This window comes from Syzygium oleosum, unplaced genomic scaffold, assembly GCF_021117445.2.
Source record: "Syzygium oleosum isolate NSW1041296 unplaced genomic scaffold, Sole_v2.1 Sole_v2.23, whole genome shotgun sequence".
Taxonomy (NCBI): domain Eukaryota; kingdom Viridiplantae; phylum Streptophyta; class Magnoliopsida; order Myrtales; family Myrtaceae; genus Syzygium; species Syzygium oleosum.
This window is the reverse complement of record NW_026607507.1, coordinates 1,932,184-1,953,263: the sequence shown is the minus strand read 5'-3', so window position 1 is coordinate 1,953,263 and position 21,080 is coordinate 1,932,184. Positions and strand designations below refer to the sequence as shown.

Below are 21,080 nucleotides of genomic sequence, written 5' to 3'. Positions count from 1 at the left end.
AAATTAAAAGGGTTATGACTAAATTGGCACAAGCGCAATAGGTTTAGGACTTTTTTTGTAGTTTCCCCAGTCAACTTAAGTACCAATCAATTCCTTTTTTTCCTTCTTTTATTTGTTTCATTTTATATTGTATCAAACATGAATATTGTTCTTTCTGTTTGAGATTAATATGTCAAACGTATTCAATTTCAACATATATATTTTTGCTTTTAGAAAAAAGTAAAAGAACTTACTTACGGTTAGGGATAAATCTATTCAAACCGATTGGGTTTCGAGTTCCTACATAGAATCGGTCAATCAGGGTATAAATTCGGAATTCGAACCTGTCAAACTCCGGTTCTCTGTTTTTGAAAGAAGGAACCGGGGACTGGTTTCCTTGTGAAATCGGCCTTGAATCGTCTGGGTGGGTAAGGCCAGTTTCCCGATCAAACCAATCCGGTCACTCACCCCTAATAAATATTTGGTTTTTAGGGTTTTTCTTATACCGTGTGGGACTTTGAATTGGGATAATATATGGTTTGGAGTGAATTGTATGCGGATCTGGGTCTTTGCTTCGTGGACTTTTCCAGGACTTTTAACCACAAACCACTATGGGACAGAATAGGATGGACCTAACATCCCAATAGATTAATAATATAATCCTGAAAAGAGGAACAGTATCTCAGTTCGAGACGCCTCCATGATTGCGAGCGATTGGTTGGTGCGTGGACGCGCATGCGCTTTGGAAAATAACATAAAGACATGGAGAATAGGAACCCCATTTGTTTTCGCACTTTTTTTTCCTTGAGTTTGGCTGAGTCGCGAAGGAAGAAGTTGTGTGAGGAACGACAAAGTCCCGCGGGCGCACATTAGGACTTTTTCGGATTGCATGGAGCGTGGTGGGGGAGAGATTCTTTATTTCGCATCTAATTATTTGACTAACTCCACATTCGCCACGAAGGAGAAAACGCACGTACTTTCCCATTCCACGTAGCATGAGAATTGAGAACCCCAGTTCATTGATTGACCATTCCTTTTTATAGCGTCGTTATCCCTTGCTATCTGTGGGAGAATCTCTCTTCGAACATCCATCTCTCAAATTGAGAAAAGCAGATGAAAGAAGAGAGGGAATTGAACAGTGACACGGTCGTGTGCTTTGGACCATGATATTAATTAGTCCCACATGTGGTTGTTCAATCGAAGACAAATTCCTAACATGTAGTTTAGAACTTCTGATGGCTATTGTCGATACGGAAGCGACGAATGGTCATCGGATTCAAGTTTCTTCTATTCGGTTTGTGGTTAGTCGTAAGTGTTCACGAAAGGAAGCTTCGCGATTTAGTTCTTGTTGCTTTCTAGGGGAAATTTTCACTCGATGTGTCGGAGATTTTCAGATGTTGTGCATATGCACGGAAGAGTCTCGTGCGTTATAGATAATGCGCTCGAAAGAGAAAAGCCTAGCACTTCTCCTTAATCTTTACTAAATGAATGTGCGGCTTGGCTACACGTCTCTGCATGCTGGTCTTGGGATGTAACTTGACCAAGGGAAGAAAAGGATATGCCAACTTTTGCCATCTTTTTATGCGGCACATGACCGTAATTTTGCTTGCCACTCTACGTATAACATAGGGATAAGGTCCAACTATAATTGTATGCAGATAATGCACAACAATAACCCCATAACCTTGTAGAGCATTAGCCACCATACATCCCCCCTTGCAAGAAGAATTGCCAAACTCATGTCCTTTTATTTGTCCCTTTATCAGTGTCTCCTATCTTTCCTATTCTCGGCACCCAATTCAAATACATATTTGCTTTTTTCATTATATCGTGTACCATCCCGTTGTGATTTTACGTGACTATCGTGAACACGCTAAAATATTACAACGAACGAATGGAAAGAGTCTTAATTGAGATAAGATCGTCAGGACATATCACATTACAAGTGCGTCTATCACAGAAGATTCTGTTCCGCGCGACACGTGTCCCGAATATATAATGATTTAACCGCGAATACCACACGATGAAAAAGAGAGGCACGAGTAGACGGCAAGATGACGGGGACTGCCACAAAGGCTCTTGGCTCACAATGTGGACAAACTGGGGAGGTGCACGTGTCAAGTGTCTATCTCCTTTAAGATGATGTCAAGAGGCTGGACCTCATCCTAAATTCTTTTATTGGTCGAAGTAACCTCATCCTAAGTTCAGCCGCCATCTTTTCTACGAACGAATTAACAACATTATGCGAGATAGAAAGACAAAAGTAAAAAAAAGGAGACTTAACCCAACACACAACCCAAATACCCTCCAAGACAAGAGAATAATTACTTGGCACCACAGCATGCAGCTGAATTTCTTCATCCTGGTAGCCCCACCTTGCTTTGGTCTCATCTCGCGCCTCTCTTTCTCTCTGCCTTTCTTTTCACACGTGACGACAAATTAACTCAACCATAAAATGGGCTCCAATCTCCCCCATTCCAAAATTTCAATCCTCTCTCCAGTCTTCTTCTTGAGAAAGTCACTTGGAGAAGATTTCCCCTTAAATCTTTCCCAAATCACCCAGACAACCCCCCTATCTAAGGGTTTGGCTTGATTGTGAGCCTCTTTCCTTTTTCTTTTGAACGTTGTTTTAGAAGAAAGGCTTGAGCTTTAGCATGATCATGAAGAACCCACAGTCAACCTTGCCACCAGGATTTAGGTTCCACCCAACTGATGAGGAACTCATCCTCCATTACCTCAGAAGGAAGGTCACATCTTCACCTCTCCCTGTTTCCATCATAGCAGAGGTGGATATCTACAAGCTTAACCCTTGGGACTTACCAGGTATCTGGTACTCTTTAATCACTTCTTTCTATACCCACCCTCCATGCATTAATATATATCGAAGAGACTAATCTTGGGGTTGTATTTTTCTGATTGTCTTTGGATCAGCTAAAGCAGCTTTTGGTGAGAAAGAATGGTACTTCTTCAGCCCTAGGGATAGGAAGTACCCAAATGGAGCAAGGCCCAATAGAGCAGCTGCTTCAGGGTACTGGAAGGCCACTGGCACAGACAAAGTGATTGTGGCTTCTTCTGCAGCATCTGCACATCAGTACCATGAGAAACTCGGCGTGAAGAAGGCGCTGGTCTTCTACAAGGGAAAGCCTCCCAAGGGAGTCAAGACGAATTGGATCATGCACGAGTACCGCCTCGCCGAGTCGCCCGCTTATAACAGTCGCCCCAATACCAACCCCTTGAAGCTTAAAGACTCTTCCATGAGGGTGAGCCTTCTCATGCAAGTGCACTTAAGTAGATAATTCAGATAAGCAGATCAGTTTAGTATAGTTAAAATAGCGAGACTTCGATTAATTTCACATGAGAAGAAATTTTTTCTGTCATTGTCAACCTAATTCTATTGTGCATAATCTGTTCTCGTGAGTCTGTCCAATACATTTTGCTGGACCCATCAAGTCCTAGAAAAAGCTGTGCTATTTGTCGACAAGCTTCCTCCATAACTCTGAAGTTGATCTCCAATTATTAACTATAACCCGAAAGTTGTGCTACTAGTGGACAAACCCTCTTTGTACTTGTGAAGTCGATCTCAGTTTATTGGTGCTTAGCCTAATCCGAAAGTGTTCTTTGTTCTTACTCTTTATGGAAAGGTGATGTCCTTTGTATTGCCAAAGAAGGCTTTACAGTGATCTAATAGCTGTCGGTTTGGAAAAAAGTCGTCAATTTACAAGAATCCTGAGAAATTAGGCGCGCGAGAAAACAACAAAAAGCGAAAGGCTTGAGAGCCGATGTTTTCCAGTTTGTGTGCTGTTGACATTTCCTCTCTCTCTCTCTCTCTCTCTCCTATTCACACTCATTTTAGGTGAGAATCTGGCATCCTGACTTTACTGAAATTCTAACTTTCAATTATTTGGCTCCAGTTGGACGATTGGGTTCTGTGTCGGATTTACAAGAAGACCAACGTGTCACCTCCCGCTACAGCTTCAGTGGCCACACCTGATCAAGATCAAGAAGAAGAAGAAGAAGGCCTCAGTAGTTTTCACCAAAACGAAACGTTGAAACCGTTAACAGATATCCCCGTTAATAATGGTCAAAACAATGGTGGCCTCATGCCTCAGAAGTCCTCTTCATTCTCCAATTTATTGGATGCCTTGGACTACTCCATGCTCAGTAGCTTTCTATCTGACAGCAACCCCCAACTGGTCAACATACCCGGGTTTGACCAATCAACCTCATTGATTCCAAATAACAATAATTATGTGGAGATGAATGATCAGCACATGTTCATCAATGGGACTTGTAATAATGGAAGCAACGGTTGCTTTGCCCAGAAGCTGCCCCAGCTCAGCTCTTCGTCATCGGCTCCATTCATGGAGGAGAACAGGCTCAAGCGTCACCGTCCGATTGCGACGGCAGATGCCGACACGGCGGCGTATCAGCCGAAGAGGCTCCTCGGTCACTGCAGCTTCACCAACACCACAAGCCAAGTGGCCGACTTCCCGCAGTATAACTTGATCAATAGCTACCCATTCTTGAATCAGCAGTTGCTGCTAGGTCCAAATAACTACAGTCATTTTCACGGATAAACGGATGGCGCAAAGGCGGATTAAAAAAAGGAAGAGATGATTATTTATGTTCGAGCCAGACACGAGTGAAGTAGGGATTTTAGGGAAGTAATATATGGATGTGCATGCATGATTCTTCTCTCCCTTGACAACGAGGGAAATTGGAAATGTAATCCACAACTGTAAGGACCCAGAAGAAATGTGAATGAATTGAACGGGAGTCTATGCTGATGAAAACTTAATCAGTTTACGTACATAGGAAGTGAAATGAGTAAAATCGTTTCAAGAAACTTAGTTATTTCGTGGAGAAGCATATCTCAAAATAGAGGATTGCGAACGCTTGAGTTAAAGATAAAGTCGTAGGAGATACCTAATGTCATGATATCATTCCTAAGAACATTAATCATTACGAGGTCAATCTGACTTTTCAAAAGAAGTGCAAGACTAATCACATCTGGACCCACAGAAGAGTTAAAACAGTGCAGCCACTAGCGAGTGATACTTCCATAAAAACTATGTGCTGCTGCTGCTTCATATCCGTATGAACTACATCAGTCCATCGCACAAGAACTTTGTTCTTTCCTGGAAATATGTCAATATGTACCGTAAACAAGAATTGTCTCAACTACCTCAACCTAGCTAGTCAGGGAAGACTTTAGTATTGTAGATAACTAAGCGACTGATAGTCTTCGAACCATCGTTCGTGACTGATAATCGTCCCTCTACTATTTTTTTTTCATAAATGTATTTTTGTACTTTTTAAAAGTATTCACCTTTAGCTTTTTTCTGCCGGGTTGATTCGCCGGAATGCTAACTCGGACGTCGAAATACATGTCCGGTGGGACTCTATGCAACAAAAGGTTGGAGAATGTGCAAGTGATGCTTAAATAGTTCATAGCAATATATTCCTTGAAAGTCGTGAGGAAATAAGGAAAGACAAGAAAATGATATATAACTGGGTATTGTACCCTGTATATCTATGCTTATAGTGAGGGAAAATTGTCCAAAAAGTCTAAACCTATTGACTTTGGCTAATTCAGTCTTAAATTTTTCAATTTTGCCAATTGATTCATAAACCTTTTTATGTTTTGCCAATTAAATCCATCCGGCCAATTTTAACCGAAAATCGTTGACGTTGGCAGCAGCCGTTCTACGTGGCACAATTGGCGCTGACGTGGACAATTTTAATATATTTTTAATTTTTTTTGAATTTTTGAAATGTTTTTTTATTTTCTTTTTTTTCTTTTTCAAGACCGACAAGGGTGGATGCCCGACCCTAATTGGATATAGGCGAGGGCCGCAAAGCTCTTGCCGATTGCAGGCGAGGATCCTGCCCTTGCCTAGTGGCCAACGAGGGTCTCCGGCCCTCGCCTGTGGTCGGCGAGGGTCGACCAGCCCTCACCGAACTTGGTAGAAAAAAAAAAGGAAAAGAAAGAAAGAAAAAGAAAAAAGAAAAGAAACAAATTCATAAAATTTTAATTTTTTTTTAAAAAAATGTCTATGTCAGCACCAGCTGTCTTATGTGGTACTACCGGCGTCCACATTAGCGATTTCCAGTTAAAATTGGCAGGATAGACTCAATTGACAAAACGTAAAAAGGTTAAGGACTTAATTGGCAAAATTGAAAGATTTAAGACTGAATTGACCAAAGTGCAATCGATTTAGGATTTTTTGGACAACTTTCCCCTTGTAGTAATTAACATCCAGTCCAGTGAACTATAACGGATTTGTACGTTATAAATAACATTTATCATATGAAAAAAATAAGTCTATTTGGTTATCGACTTAAATGATGTCCGTAATAAGCGATAATTGTCAGAGCGTAGCTACAATTCGATTGATAGAGTTAGGCCACAATTTTTGTTACATTTCCCTCTCAATGATGAAGTTTATCCCTCATCGTCTCGCCGCCCGACCTTGAGCCCTGTTATTTGGAGGTCACATCTGGTATTAGCAGTACTTTAACTTTGAGAATAAAGACAGGAAAAAAAAGGAACAAGAAATTTGATAACAATTGCATACGCATCTTAACCTTTACTAGTCTAGTCCTCTCGCCAAAAAAAAAAAACATTTAGCTACAGCAGTCCACAAAATAAGCATATGGGCTTCAGATGATGTAGCTCCGATGTTGTAAACAAGGGGCCCAATGAAAGGGTCCAACTGTTCTTCCTCGGTCTTTAGCCCTTTAAATTTAATTGGACTAAACCTCTAGAGTTCCAGCATTAATTGCCCAGTTACGCACAATTTCAAGTGGACCTGCATCTAAGTTTCTTGATGGATTTTTGCCTGCTTTAATCCTATAAGTAATCAAGAATTTTGCATACATTTCAGCAGTTGAAAAAGACAAATGGTTGAATATGCATGTAGAGCATTACATTGCTATCAGTCTATTTGATTTCGAGTTTCTCTACTCTCTGCATTTGACCGGTGGTTCGAAAGCCAACGTACATGTATGTGATGTCTAATGGATAACAAGTTACGCCGGAACTCTGGAAGACAGAGTCTAAGGTAATCTGCTACTTAGTTTGGGATTCCTATATGCATGTTCTATCAATCCGATGAAAGTGCGTATAGGTTTGATAGTGAACTTCGGGCTCTACTGTCTTTGTCTTGACTGTTTTCTCCCGTCTGGTGTTATTTCTGATCTGCCAGAAAGACACATAGAAACTGTCAAGTGAATGCCACAAAGCACACATCGGGCAAAACATGGTCTCGGACTTGCCTACCTCGGTTTCGACTGTCCTGGTAAAATCTGTCTTTGCTCATTGTTCACTTATTCCTCCCCAAATTGCATGAGAAACCAGATAAAGCAATTTGAATCTCTATGTATCCAAGAGACATTGATGGAGAGCAACGTGGACCATCAATCATCGACGGATCGGTCACAGAACTCGAGATGTTGACTGTAAGGAACGTATGTTTCATTTGTGGATTGTAAGATCATTGCTTTTAATAATGTCATTATGTAGGTGGGGAAAAGATTGAGTAGTCACCTTGTTAAATACCAGACCCAAACTTAGTGCCTAAAAGTAGAGAATTTAATGGACCAAATCGGGCCATGACAATACACTTGATCCATAAGAACCGATCGCTAGAATGCTTGACAAGTTCATAGATCAATAAGTTGACATGCAAGACCCATCGATGGAATGGCTAATGATCAAGAATTTTCACTTGGCAAAGTTTAAGTGAAGTACATGACACGTAGCGACAACCAATTAACTTGAAGCATGTACAAAACCGAGTCAAGGAGGATCCATCAATCAGGGAATTGTAATAGCTAAGGAATCGGGAACAGTTACAAATCATCCCTATATTAATGCGCAAGTCAAGACAATTAAAGATTCTTGCAATGAAAGATTGGAACGGAAAACGGAATGACCCATTGAAAGATACATCAAGAATCAAGAAAGACGTGCACTCACAAGCAATCAAGACATATCAAAAATCACAAACAGTGCATCAGATTTTGACTCTAAAAACTTGAAGATGCGAAGATCATTGGTAACGAATTGATTGTGATTAGATTTTGCCTTAGTTTGAATTACTTTCGAGTATAAAAGCTTTCCATTCATATTTCCTAAGCTTTCTACTTTCTCTACACACTCCAGTTATCTTCATTAGCAGTTCATGTTCAGCTTCAGTCATCGAGCAGGCAAGGCTTCCACGAATGAAGCCTTTCGGTGTAATTTAATTAAATGTCATGCAATTTCCTTATCGTTTCCAATCTACCGCTCACGCATAATTTAGTAATTTGAGGTTTGCATAATCCTTGAGATTTCAAGGCATATTAGAATCCCATTACTTTTAATTCGAAGTCAAATTTAACAATTTATTCGGTTATCGATCATTCTCGATTGAACTTTAGTCACTAAGCGAAAACCATCGAATTTCCTGGGGACCACAATCTTACGAAAGTCTACGCAACACCTCGCTTATTATATCCTCATTGAATTTGCCATGACAACTGTTGTGGAAGAAAGATGAGGATCCGTCATGCGTGCTCGGTCCATCTCTTATGTCAAAATATCTACCGAAATATTCCACAACGTGGGCAGCTCAAAGCATCTTCCCATTGCCCTCCATTTTTCCACTTAGGAGCATCATCTGATTTGCATGATAAAAGATGAAGTTCAAAGAAAGGAGGAACATGCATTCATGGATGCTGTGGAGAAGACCAGATGTTTCATCAAACACTTAACATTGTATTGTCCTAATGAAGGAGCATTCGAGACTCTTAACGCCTAATTGATTTTGTCCTAGACATTGGTTTGTATTTTCGAAATGACCCGGAATGCACATCCAATAGCTACTTGCATTTTGTTAAGACGATAGGACCCTTATTCGATTGTCGGATTCGACGCTCTGATAAGTTTCATTCCACTCATACATATCCTACTCCTTCGAAGTATGATTACGAAAGGACGATGCACATAAAAACATTAAGACACACGAAGATAAAGCAATATCAAAGTGTCTCGAGTATTACGTTGAAAAAAAAAGGAAGGGCTTAATTCAAAGATATTTTGTTAAAATAACCATATTAAAAATTTATTGTTTTTAGTACAATAAACTAACAATGTCTTTAGCGATATGTATAATTAATTACACTATATTATAAGTAATTATTATATGGAATATGCTTAACAAGTGGCCGCCAAAAGTTTTTAAGAATAAATTCCGCTCATCGAATCAAAATTAGCCTTTTCGGATGGAAAACGATTGTCCGAACCCGATTCAGTAGATCAAATTAAATTAGTGCTGTGGAGAAATTCATCCTCGAATAGTGCTGCAAAATTCTATAAAAAAGTAAAAAAGGAAAAAAAGGACATGTGCACCTGAAGTCCTAAAAATTATCATGAAAGTGCATTTGAGTCATAAAACTTGCAAAAAGTACAATCAAGACCTAAAATTTTGTCAAATTGATTCAATAGAGTTCTTTCATTAACTCCATCCAATTTGGCTAACTGAAATGCTGATGTGGTTTTTTTTTTCTCTATTTTATGTACCGAGAATGTGGCTAAATTGACGTCATTTTTGTTCAAATTTGATTTTTAATATAAATTTTATTTAAAATAAACTAAATTAATAAAAAAAATAAAGAGAGGGAGATAGGCGGTGAGGGGTCGCCGTCCCACCCTCGCCGAGAAGATGGCGAGGGGGGATGGCCAGCGGGGTCGTCGGGACCTAGTCAAGGGCCGATGACCCCTACTGACCGCAAGCAAGGGCTTGACTGGGCAAGGGTTGCGCCCTCCCCATATCAGACGAGGGTCGCTGGTCCTTATCCAGGCTAGGCGAGAATCGGCAACCCTCGCCTAGATCCTTGTCTACAATCGGTGAGGGTGAGACGGCGGTGGCGGCAAGGGCTGTAGCCCTCCCCGACTGTCTCCCTCCCCCTTTTTTTAAAATATAACTTATTTTTTAATTGAATTTAAATAAATTTTATATTAAAAATCAGATTTGGCCCAAAACGACGTTGTTTTAGTCTTATGTCTCATAATTTAGCCAAGTTATCGCCATGTAAAAGAAACAAATGTTAAAAAAAGCCATGTCAGCAATGTCCAATAGCCAAGTTGAATTGAGTTAATGGAAGGATTTGATCATACCAATTTGACAAGTTTTTGAATTTGATTACACTTTTTGTAAGTTTTAAGACTTAATTACGCTTTTATAACAAGTTTTGGGTTAATACCACGAAAAACCCCAAATTAGTATATTTGTGACAAATTTACCCTTTGTTAGTTTCTGTTCAATTTTACCGTCAAATTGCTGAGTTGGATGATACGTGATAGTTGATGGGTATACTAGTTTGGGATTTTACCCCTTCGTTTATCATAAATTTATCAATTTGTGGTTTTTCATGATATTAATCCAATTTAACGGAGAGTAAATTTATCACAGAAATACTACAATCCTCCATTTGCCAGAGGAGCGATACTGTCACGCCCCGAACCCTACGGACACGCAATATCCCGCTATGGTCGTTATGATGCGATGACCCAGGACTCGTCGCCGACCCTTTTCTTTTTATCTTTGAATTACGCAAGCGGAAACGATAACCAACACAACAATCCCCAGACAGTAATCAAATCAGGGATAGCAGAGGAAAACTAGACATAACAAAAGTCATTTTTAATATTCACTTGATTAACTCCTGGGAACATACTTACAAACCCACTCCGGGGGTTTTCACAAAAAGCCAGCAAAAGACAAAGGTTAGGGTTAATCTACTCCACCAACAAGTCGAACTCCAAAAAAAAACCAACTTCCGAACACCCTGAACCAACTGGGTGCATCAACGTGCTAACGGCCTGAAAAGTGGTTAACAACAACAAATGAGACGAAAGTCTCAATAAGTTAACAGCCTAAGCCCCGCTTAGGAGGCTAACTCGCACGGGGTCCCTAACCAGTCAATACAGCATCAATAGCAACAATATTAAACAACCACAAGCATCCTTATTTCGCCTTGGTACACTCGTTGATGAAATGCATATGTCACATCCTCGAAGCATTTAACGAGATTTTCCATGCATTAATGCAACACAGTCGCGCGTGTCTCGATTATAAGGTAAAACCCGCTTGGGCACGTCCCATACCATGCCTAGCAGTTTCTACCCCATAATCAAGCACTATGCATCACACGTATTCCAATTATTACGCCCCCTCGGGGCCACCACACATCAAGCGATACGCAGCAAGATGGCGGTCTACCGGTAAAAATTGGGCTCCGTCCCGCCCCATCGGGCACGGCTACGTCAAACGATACACAGGATGACGGCATTCCAATACGGCAACATCAAACGATACATAGTAAGATGGTATCCCGTAACGAGCATCAAGTCCGGCCTCGGGCCGCGACAAGGCATCCGGGGTATCGGCACTCCTTATCCCAGGCATCCGATAAATCGGGCAACGTCAAGCGATACACAGCAAGACGGCTTTAACGTGTGACCACACGAGCACACAAGCATACTGGCCAATTATTATCTTTTCAATTAGCCCATGCGTCCATGAATAGTGCTCACACAATGCCGCATAACAAACCAAGTGGTCACATATGCAAACAGTCATTCAATTCTTGCAAGCTTCGATGCTAAACATGTTTATCAATCACAAAGCATCACTACCAATTACTTGGCATGACAATAAAAATAATTTAATGCCAAAAACTCGTAAACTTTCTTAAAAACTTCCGATCAAAACAGTTTATCATAAATTCAATTTAATACGACAATTCACGGTAAAATCGCCAACATTCAAGCTAGAAATCATAATTTGAGATTATAAATTTTCCGAAATAACAATAAATTAAATTCGAAATTAATTAATTAATAATATCCGAAAATAATTTAATTTTTCAAAATGTCAAAATATTTCCTCGAATCGAAATCATTCAAATCATTTCCTAAATACGCCAACTTATACGGCGAAAACCAACATTGACATCACAATTTGACGCTAGAAATTTTTCGAAAATAATAACATTTAATTTTCGGAAATTAATTATTTAATAATAAAATATTAACATTTAATCCGAAATTTATCATTTAATAATAAAATAATATTTAATTCCGAAATAAATTCATTTAATAAAGTAATCTAACAATAATAAAATAATTAATAACCTATCATCAAAGATCATCTAATAATCCAACATTAACTTAATCTAAACCTTAATTAAACTACCTAAGCAAGTTTAACACCCTAAACACGGGATTAGGGGTTAACTTACACAATTAACGCCGGCGAAGGTGCGAGGACGACGGCGGCGACGAGGGCGATCCGCGGTGGTTTCCGGCTCGGACTCGGCGGCCGGCGGACGAACCGGCGAACGGAAACGACGAAGAAGCGGCCGCTGTGGTGGCTGGTCCGGCGGCTTGGCGGAGCCTGAACACGGCGGCTGGACGAGGCGGAGTTTGGCCGCGGCAGACGCTCGGTCGAAGTTCGGGACGGCGGCGAGAGGAGCCGGGCAGGGGCGAGCCGAACAGAAGCAGGAGCGGAGGCTAGAAGCTGCGGCGTCGGGGGAGGGGAAAGCGGCTGGCGAAGCCTGTCCGCGGCGAACGAGCTGCTGGGGGCAAGGCGCGGCGGTCAGACGGTGCGCGGCGGCGATGAGCGGCGGAGGTCAGTCCGGCGAGGGGCAGAGGAGCAGCGGCGTGACAGACGCAGGAGCAAGGAGCCAGAAGCGGACGCGGAAGAGAGGAAGAAGGAAGAGAAAAGAAAAGGAAAAGAAAAAGAAAAAGAAAAAGGAGATAAGGATGAGAGAGAGGAGTAGGTGGGCGTGTCAGGCACGCAAGGGGGGGAGGGGGAAGCCGGCGGAAAAGAGGGGAGGAGAGAGAGAGAGGAAAAGTAAAAGTCAAATTGCAATAATCGCGATCCAACGGTCACGATTCGAATCCAAAAACGATCTAACGATCCTCAAAAAATCCTAATTAATAATTTGGGATTTGGCCAAAGGGTATTAATAAAAACACACCGCAAAAGAGGTCTACCGGTCCAAATCGGTACCCAGTCAAAAACTCACTTTCCACATATCCCGTGCAATATCGAGGTGGGCCACAATAATATCGACACCGTCCAATTAAATTCGTCCTGGAATTCCGAGAAATTCGACACCAAAGTTTGGGCTCTAAATAACGGCTAAATTCGATCGAGTGCGATTCTAGCGAAATCTCAATTTTAAAAACAATAACCGGGAGTGATCAGTTCCCGGGCGAGATTTTACTATAAGCACACTGACGAATTACACGTTTTATAAATCCCAAAAATCGGTCGAAATTCGGAATGTCACAGATACCTTACGGAATTGTTGATTTCTATTACTTTGACCATCGTGGAATCTGCATACACCATCTCTTTCTAATATCGAATTTGTAAAATTCTATACAATCTTGAACCTGTGTATCTTGCACTCACTGCCTATTTCTATTTGAATGTTGCATTCCTCTATCCAAATCATCTTCGATCCACTATTTGTGATGTTTTTTATGATCTTAATGTGGAGGAGTTAGCTAAAATCATCGGTGCACAATATTCTCAATTTACACGTATTGCTACTACCCCTAAACAATCCTACCGAAATCCCATTGAATATTATAACTTCACTAGAGAACTTAAATCTCATGTTTATCAAAGTAGTCTTTCTCTTACATACGGAGATGGAAAAGAAAAAGTTATAGAATTCCCTATTCCTAGTGTGGTTGAAATTAGAACTGCTGTAGCTGAACTCTAATCGCTACTTCTAGTGAGAATGAAAATTGTTCCAAAGGGAAGAAAGATAAAGATGAGGAAGACTACAGTAGTTTAGCTACAGCAGTTCTAATATCTCTTTTTTATTGACCATAGAAGTTGAAGCTCGTAATAGAAATCAATAATTCCGCAAAGCATCACTCCTCTATCATGCTCCTAGTGTTGTTGAAATTAGAATTGCTGTACTTGAACTCCAATGGCTACTTTTAGCGAGGATGAAAATTGTACTAAAGAGAAGAAAGACAAAGATGATGAAAAGTTCTTTGACAAATTTGAGATAAACTTTGGTTTTATTGCCATGCTGTTGACACCTAAATTTTAATTATTCATTTAATGTTTCATTGCATAGAAAATTAGGGATTAATTTTTAACCCCTAAACAAAAATAATTCTCATTAAATTGCATAACATGTAGACACTAGGTGCATTTGTATTAATATAATTTAGTAGAACATATTTTCCCTTTTCAAAGTATTATTAAACTTTTTTCCAAAAAAAAAGAAAAAAAAGGGGAAAAGACAAAAGGGGAGCTCTTCCCCATGGACTGACCCGGAGCGGGTGTCTTCTCCCTCCTTCTCTATTCACAGTTTCACAAAAGAAGCAAAAGGAAGGGAAATGAGAAGTCAAAAGAAAATGACAAAAAAAGAAGAAGCTTTCTTCTTTCTTTGACTGACATGAAGGGCTCTCTCTCTTTGACCGTGTAGTCTATTCACCAAAAGAGGACGTTCTGCACATACTTAAAAAGGGCAGAGGGGTGAAGCAGAGAGGGTGGTGAGTTTTTGAGAAAAGGAGGGGGAGAGATAGAGAGAGGGGGAAGGCGAGAGACAGACGGGAGGTAGAGCAAGAGAGAAAGGGCGAGAAAATCCATCCCGCTCGCCGGAATCGCTGTGAGTTCGTCGGAGATCCACCTACTGGCCGCCATTTGTCGCCAAAAAGCCACACGAACCATGTAAGCTCCAAAAATGCTCTGTTTTTCCCCTGCCTCGCGGGAACCAAAGACGCCGGATCTGTTCGGTGATCTTCGGGTTCTTTCAATGGAAGTTTATAGTGGTTTGATACTGATTGAGGTCAACCTGAACATCGTATGTCGAAAAAATTCCTTGAACCTTGTTAAAGTCGGACCTGTAGCTCCATTTCCGAGTCGCCTCCCTTGTGTTTGATAAAATGCCTCACTGAAACCGTGCTAGCTTAGAATGTCAAATCTGGTCGTGTCGATTTTTAGAGTTTCTTTGTAAACTGGAACAGCTTTGTGGTAAGGTATGGTTGTTTATTGCTTTACACATCATGTCTGAGCCAAAAATCACGTTCAAGACCAGTCTTAAGTCTCTGTTCGACCATGCCTACCACCTGTTTGACAAAATTCCTAAATGAAGCTGCGAATCTGTTTTTGCGAAACCGACACCCCAAAGTAGGGGTGTCAGAACTGAACCGAAAAACCGAACCGAGATACGAACCGAACCGATCCGAACTGAAAATTTCATGCATTTCGGTTCGATTTCGATTTCGGTTTGAATAATCAAAATTAACTAATTTTTTTTTTCAATTTGATTTATTTCAGTTCGGTTCGGATCAGTTCGGATTGAACTGAACTGAAATAAACAATTCAGTTTTAGCCCTAAAAAGCCCTATCTCGCCCAGTCGCCCTCTCTCGCGCTCGCATCTCCCTCTCTCCCTCTCCCTCTCCTCCTCGCCGCTCCACCTTCGAAATTCGCGACTCCCCCCTCCGGCTCCGCCGCCGCCGTCGCCGCCTCCGACGGCCGCAGCTCCCGCCGGGATCACGGGCCCGAGCCGGGCGTTTTCCTCCGCCGGTCCGCGCGACCGAGCCCTACCGAGACGAGATTGTGACCGAGCCCCGCCGCCGTCACCTTTTCCGTTCATCGGTTCCCTGTCGTCGGCGGCGGCTCTTGGTGCAAGGGCATCGGCGGTATCATCCCCATCACCGAAGGAAACCTGTTCGCGCCTGTTCAACAAAGCTCCGGTTTTGCTGCACGATTCCGAAGCTGATTCGCGGCCGCGACAAACCCAGAGAGTTCCCGAGTGTTCTTCTTGTTGGGATTTTGGCACCAAAATCCCATAGAATTGAATGAGAAGTGTGTGAGTGAAAGTGTCCCACATAGGGTAGAAGAGAGATGGGAGATGGGTTCAAATAGTTGAACCTCACAAATGGGTTTGGGTCCCAAGCAGTATCCCACTTTTGTGGAAGAGAGAGGACTTACGTCAAGTTAGGTCGGTCCACCTCGCGCGCGCCGCCGCCCGTCCGGCTCGGCTCGGGTCCACTCTCTATCGATTTTTATTTTTTCCGAACAGACACGTTGTTTAGAATTTATTTATTTATTTATTTATTTATTTTTTGGACAAATACACATGTCTGTTCGTGAGGTTCCCGAACGGAAAACCGAAGCCCTTCGCGACTGTTTACGAACCGAACCGGTTCAAGTGAACCTTCGCTACTGTTCACGAAAACTCGCAACTCTTCATTTTTCGCCACTTGAATAAGACCGAACAGTTTAGTTCGGAATAGACATCACTTCGTGGCATTCATTTTTTCCCGACGCACTCTACGCATATTCACTTCATTATTGTCATTTGGTGCGATTGTTCTGCAAAATTGCGTTCGTTGGAGTCCTCCGAATACGTACCGCTTCGGAGGAACGAGATCCGTTCTATCCTGGGAGATGATTGTCCAATATCCTCGGGTACTGATTGAGGGGCCAAATTCGTCTTAAGGACACGACGTTAATTCGTTGGGCTCGGATCAATATTCTGCTTATTTGGTTGTACTGCTTTCAGGTTAGTTTTCCTAACGTTTGATTTTAATCTCTGATATACGAACTTAGCCGAACAACACTTCTTTGGGGTGAAAGGTTAGGGCTTCGATGTTTTTGTTGTTCTGGTATGCGTTTGATAGTGTGGATTGGCTGATTGTGTTATATGTGGATTATGATAGTCTCAGAGAATTGGAATGTGTTGAACGGAGTACCCTGCGTTGCTGTTGTTCTATACTTGCTCAATAAAATCATGAATTAAGTTAATGGTTCAGTGCAGTTTTGCTATCTGATTTTCGCTTTTGCTTTAGATCGGTTTATATTCTTATGTTGCAGTTAGGAAATATGGTGGGTGAAATGTATGCTTTTCAATTTAGTGGAGTTTCGCTATCTGAATTCCACTTTTGCTTTACCTGGGATCGGTTTAGATTCTTATCTTGCTGTGGGGAAGCATGGTAGGTGAAATGTATGCTTTTTAATTCGTATAATTTCATATGTTCTACTTGTCATAGAAATCCATTCTAAAGTGAGCTACCCTTGGGGCACTGTTGTGGCATTTTAACCATTTACACGAGGTGAATTGTCAAAACTAGTTTGGAGACTGGGCTAACGTTTGTCCCTCATTTTTCAATATAAGATTGCATCAAGCGCCTTTTAGTGAATATGACCATCGTATAGATTGACTATGAGAACACTTAGAACTGGAGAAGAACGAGCCCTGTATTCTGTTGCAATTCGGAAATCTCATTAAACGAATGGGAAGTGCTTGATGAACTTTTTATCGTTATATATATGTAGATAGATTTCTAGATGGGATTTGATAATTATGCATCTTGTGCTTGACTTGTTCCTGGATATACTGTTGATTTGTGGAGAAGGGACTGTTGCGAAGTAATGGGAGATTGGGAACTAAACCCTTTTATAGTCAGGCAGGGGATACAGTTGAACATTTTTGCAGGATCTGATTCTATATAAGTTAGCGGGGGTGTTTAATGTGGTTCTGAGTACCTGTGGAGGGCTTAGGTGCTTGACGACATGTTAATTGGAATTGTCAAATCATGTTTTCTTTTTTTCTTATTCCTTTCACCTGTTTTTTTCTGTTGATATCTTGTTACGTAACATGTAAAGAGGATCCTTGTCACTGAGCCTACTTATTGGCTAAGGCCCAGCTGTTGTTATTGTTACATTCCCCAATCCCATATAATATATTGAATGATCATCATGTATTTTCCTGCATTGCTATCCATGTTTAACCTCAATATTGTTCAATTATTGATGTTGACCTTCAAGTTACTGTCAAATACTACTCAATGCTGATGCATCATCTTGCTTCACTGTACCCATTCCTCGCTTTGGCAAAGATCTATTAAGGCCAATGAACTCACCCAATGTAGCTTGTCTTGGACAAATTAAGAAAACATTATAGAGTAGTTAATACGGTTTAGCTTGTATGCCAATATACTGAATGCTCAGTTATGCTTATAGTGCAGGAGATCACTGAGTTTTCATGAAGTGTATGTCGCATTGTGTTGTTTACCGGGCAATGGATGTTTGTGGGCTTCCTGGAGCATTGTAGGCGGGTTGCATTCACATCAAGGGCCCTTTGAGGAAGCAGAGTACATAGTCTTGTGTATACTATCACTGTATATATCTGATGGACACAGATAGAAGCAGCTGTTTCTTTCTTTCATTCTGTGAGTGCAGGCTAGTTCCAAAACCAATTTTTTTTTACTCCTATACCTTATATCAGAAGGACCTGTCTTTTATCCGCTGTTAGTTTATGAAAGACCCCAAACAATATGCTTTTGGTCAGTTTGGCTGATTTTAAGGAGCATTAGAGTAGATCACTGCGGTTGAGCAGCGAAAACTTCCTGTAGCTTTCTTCTTTCTGTTAGACGTTGAGCGAAAGTTGCTGATATTTTGAAGAAGGCAGAGCTTGGATGATGATGAAAATGATGCAGATGCATCACTGTGTAAATGATTGTCTTTCCTGAAAAGCCCGCTTTAGGAATACAAATCAGTAGATTAATTCAATGACCACAAGCTACGTATAAGCGCTCCACGTGCAGTTAGCTCCAATTCTCCTTTTATTTGTGAGATCATATCACAAATAACTTGTCTATAGGATTATATTGACCTTATATAACATGGTACACTTTCCATTATGTCAATACGCATACGAGGAAATGCAGAATGAGTTCACAAAAAGTGAATTGATTGTAACTTAAAGTTTCGACTTCATTCTTTTTTAATTGGGACGAAAATATTCAAGCCCACATTGAGGTATTGAATGACAATTTATATAAAAAAAAAAGAGACAAGATTGGACGTATCAAACTGAAATGACTAAAATAGTAATTAATGTAAGAACTCACATTTATAAGGTAATCGAAATTATAAATAGTTGAATAGCGTAAATGACTAAAATATTTTTATAGGAATAAAAAGCAAAAAAAGAAAAGAAAAAGAGAAGAAAAAATAGAAAATCGAGCCATGAATAAAAAGCAAAAAAAAAGAAGAAGAAGAAACCGAAAACTGATCCGAATCGAACCGAACCAAATCGGTTTTTCAGATCGGTTCCAATTCGGTTTGGTTCAGGGGTGCTTTCTTAACGGTTCGGTTCGGTTCAATTTTTCAAGAGAATCAAACCGAACCGAACCAAACCGTTTACAGCCCTACCCAAAGCTTTGTTATATGCTTGAGTGGTTCTAATATAGTTACTAACTTTGTGCTTTCCTTCGATTTTGTGGTATATCGTTCGATGTCCGAGTCGGTCGAGGATGAAACCTTCGCCGGAGGAGCCATTCCCCTCACCGGAGGAGCTTGCAGTTTGAGGACGCCTCAGTCAGTCCTATATTTCCTCAGCCTTTGGTGTGTATATATGTGTTTGATTTGCTGGAATGGCGTTTGTTTTTTTTAGGGAAAATTTAGGCACTCGGATCGATCTACGGATCGCGGCGATCGAGGGATCCCCCGCGGGGCCGTCGTCACCGGTGATGCTTGCGGCCTTTTGGCTTCGGTTTTGGGTGGTGGGTTTGATGGGTTCCTCCGCCTCCTCTTCTCCTCCTTACTCTTTTCTCTCTGCCTTCTTCTTTCGAATCACCGCCCTTGCGGCGAGGGCCGTGGCCGGGCCGTGAGGCCATCCTCGTTGGCCGCCGGCGCGGCGACCCTCGCCGAGATCCGGTGAGGGTCGACCTCGCCGGCCGGGCGAGTCCGTCCTCGCCGGCCGCCCAAAAGAGGCCGTCCCTCAACGGTGGCCGGCCGAGGGCGACCTTGGCGCCCCTCCCACCATCGCTCCCGGATTGACGGCATCTTTGGTCGTTCTTGAGCTCACCTCCCTCTTGGGTCAAACGAAGAAGAAGATGAACAGGGAAGAAGAGTGAAAAAAATAAATAAAATACTTTTGGACGAAAATACCCCCGCCTAAGTTGCCGGAATAAGAATCGGTTCACGGTCGGAAATCGATCCTTATTTGAGACTAAATGATTACTTCAGTCCTTATTTGAGATAAACTCTACTTCGGATCCTTTTTTGAGAAAAGAAGAGCACTTCAGGTTCCTTTTTGAAATTTTCCCTTTTTTTTATGAGTGTTTTTGGTGACATTGACGTCGCCGGAATGGGCCAATGTTGGCTGGAGTGGTGGCCCGAAAGATGACCAACGGAGATGACCTGGTGGTGATCGGCGATGTTGGCTATTGACGTCGACGGCTGGAGGTTGACGTCGACGGCCCGAAAGATGACCAACGGAATGGGCCAATGTTGGCTATTGACGTCGACGTTGCCAGGGAAGTTCGCCGGTGGAGAGGTTTCGGCGCGGTCTCGGCGTTGAAGAAAGGCGTGAGGAAGTCTCGGTGAAGAAGAAGGTGAACAGTAGAGGGGGGAAGAAAAGGAATAAAAAATTAAAGAGAAAGAAATAGGGGAAAAAGACAATTAGAAAAAGCCAAAGAAAAATAGAAAAAGAAATAAAAAATTAGAAAAGAAATAGAAAGAGGGGTCTCGTGCGGGTCAGAGAGCCGGGTCGGATCGAGTGAGGGGACCCGGTCCAGAATGCTTATTTTATTAATAAAAAACATTAAAAAAATTAAAAATTCAGAAAAATTTCGAAAAGTTCAGAAAAATTAGGAAATGTTTAGAAATCGGTTTTTGAGTTGATTTCATTAGATTTTAGTGTTAATTTCATTCTAGACTTAGCATAGAAAGAAATAGAAAAAAAAGTGAACCTTTAAAAATTGCTCCAAAAATCGAACAAGCCATTAAGGCTTTACCTTATGGCCTTTGATTGCCTTTTCCTTTTTAGAGACAATGGTAGATCGCCGGTTATTTATTTTCATGTTGATTATTAGATTGCGCACATTTAATACATTGGTTGTTATTTTTCATTTTTAGCATGGTTAGGATGAGCTTTAGGCTTCTCGATAGGCTACCCTAGTGCGTTGGTTAGCAAGCGATCAAGTTTAGGTACTGAAATGGCACTAGTTAGATCACTAGTATAATCAAGTCTCCGATCTTTAGAATCTCTAGTTACATACGTATTG

General features: G+C 41.3%; 1 protein-coding gene and 1 long non-coding RNA gene across 2 annotated transcripts; both read left to right on the top strand.

Moving 5' to 3' along the window:
* The first annotated feature begins 2,455 nt into the window (after positions 1 to 2,455).
* On the top strand, positions 2,456 to 4,715 carry LOC115674734 (NAC domain-containing protein 2-like). The gene is made up of 3 exons (XM_030597228.2): positions 2,456 to 2,802; positions 2,911 to 3,239; positions 3,891 to 4,715. Exons 1-3 carry the CDS (start codon positions 2,634 to 2,636, stop codon positions 4,554 to 4,556), a joined length of 1,164 nt encoding a protein of 387 aa, XP_030453088.2. The 5' UTR covers positions 2,456 to 2,633; the 3' UTR covers positions 4,557 to 4,715.
* Positions 4,716 to 16,893: 12,178 nt separating this feature from the next.
* LOC130140982 (uncharacterized) lies at positions 16,894 to 18,588 on the top strand. The gene is made up of 2 exons (XR_008818941.1): positions 16,894 to 17,469; positions 17,522 to 18,588. It is a non-coding gene; the product is annotated as an uncharacterized LOC130140982 (long non-coding RNA).
* The last annotated feature ends 2,492 nt before the right edge of the window (positions 18,589 to 21,080 follow it).

Coding starts and splice junctions, on each gene's coding strand:
- LOC115674734 (XM_030597228.2), top strand. CDS start 2,634: ATGATCATGAAGAACCCACAGTCAACCTTGCCACCAGGATTTAGGTTC. Junction 2,803..2,910: donor TAACCCTTGGGACTTACCAG/GTATCTGGTACT, acceptor TCTTTGGATCAG/CTAAAGCAGCTTTTGGTGAG. Junction 3,240..3,890: donor TTAAAGACTCTTCCATGAGG/GTGAGCCTTCTC, acceptor ATTTGGCTCCAG/TTGGACGATTGGGTTCTGTG.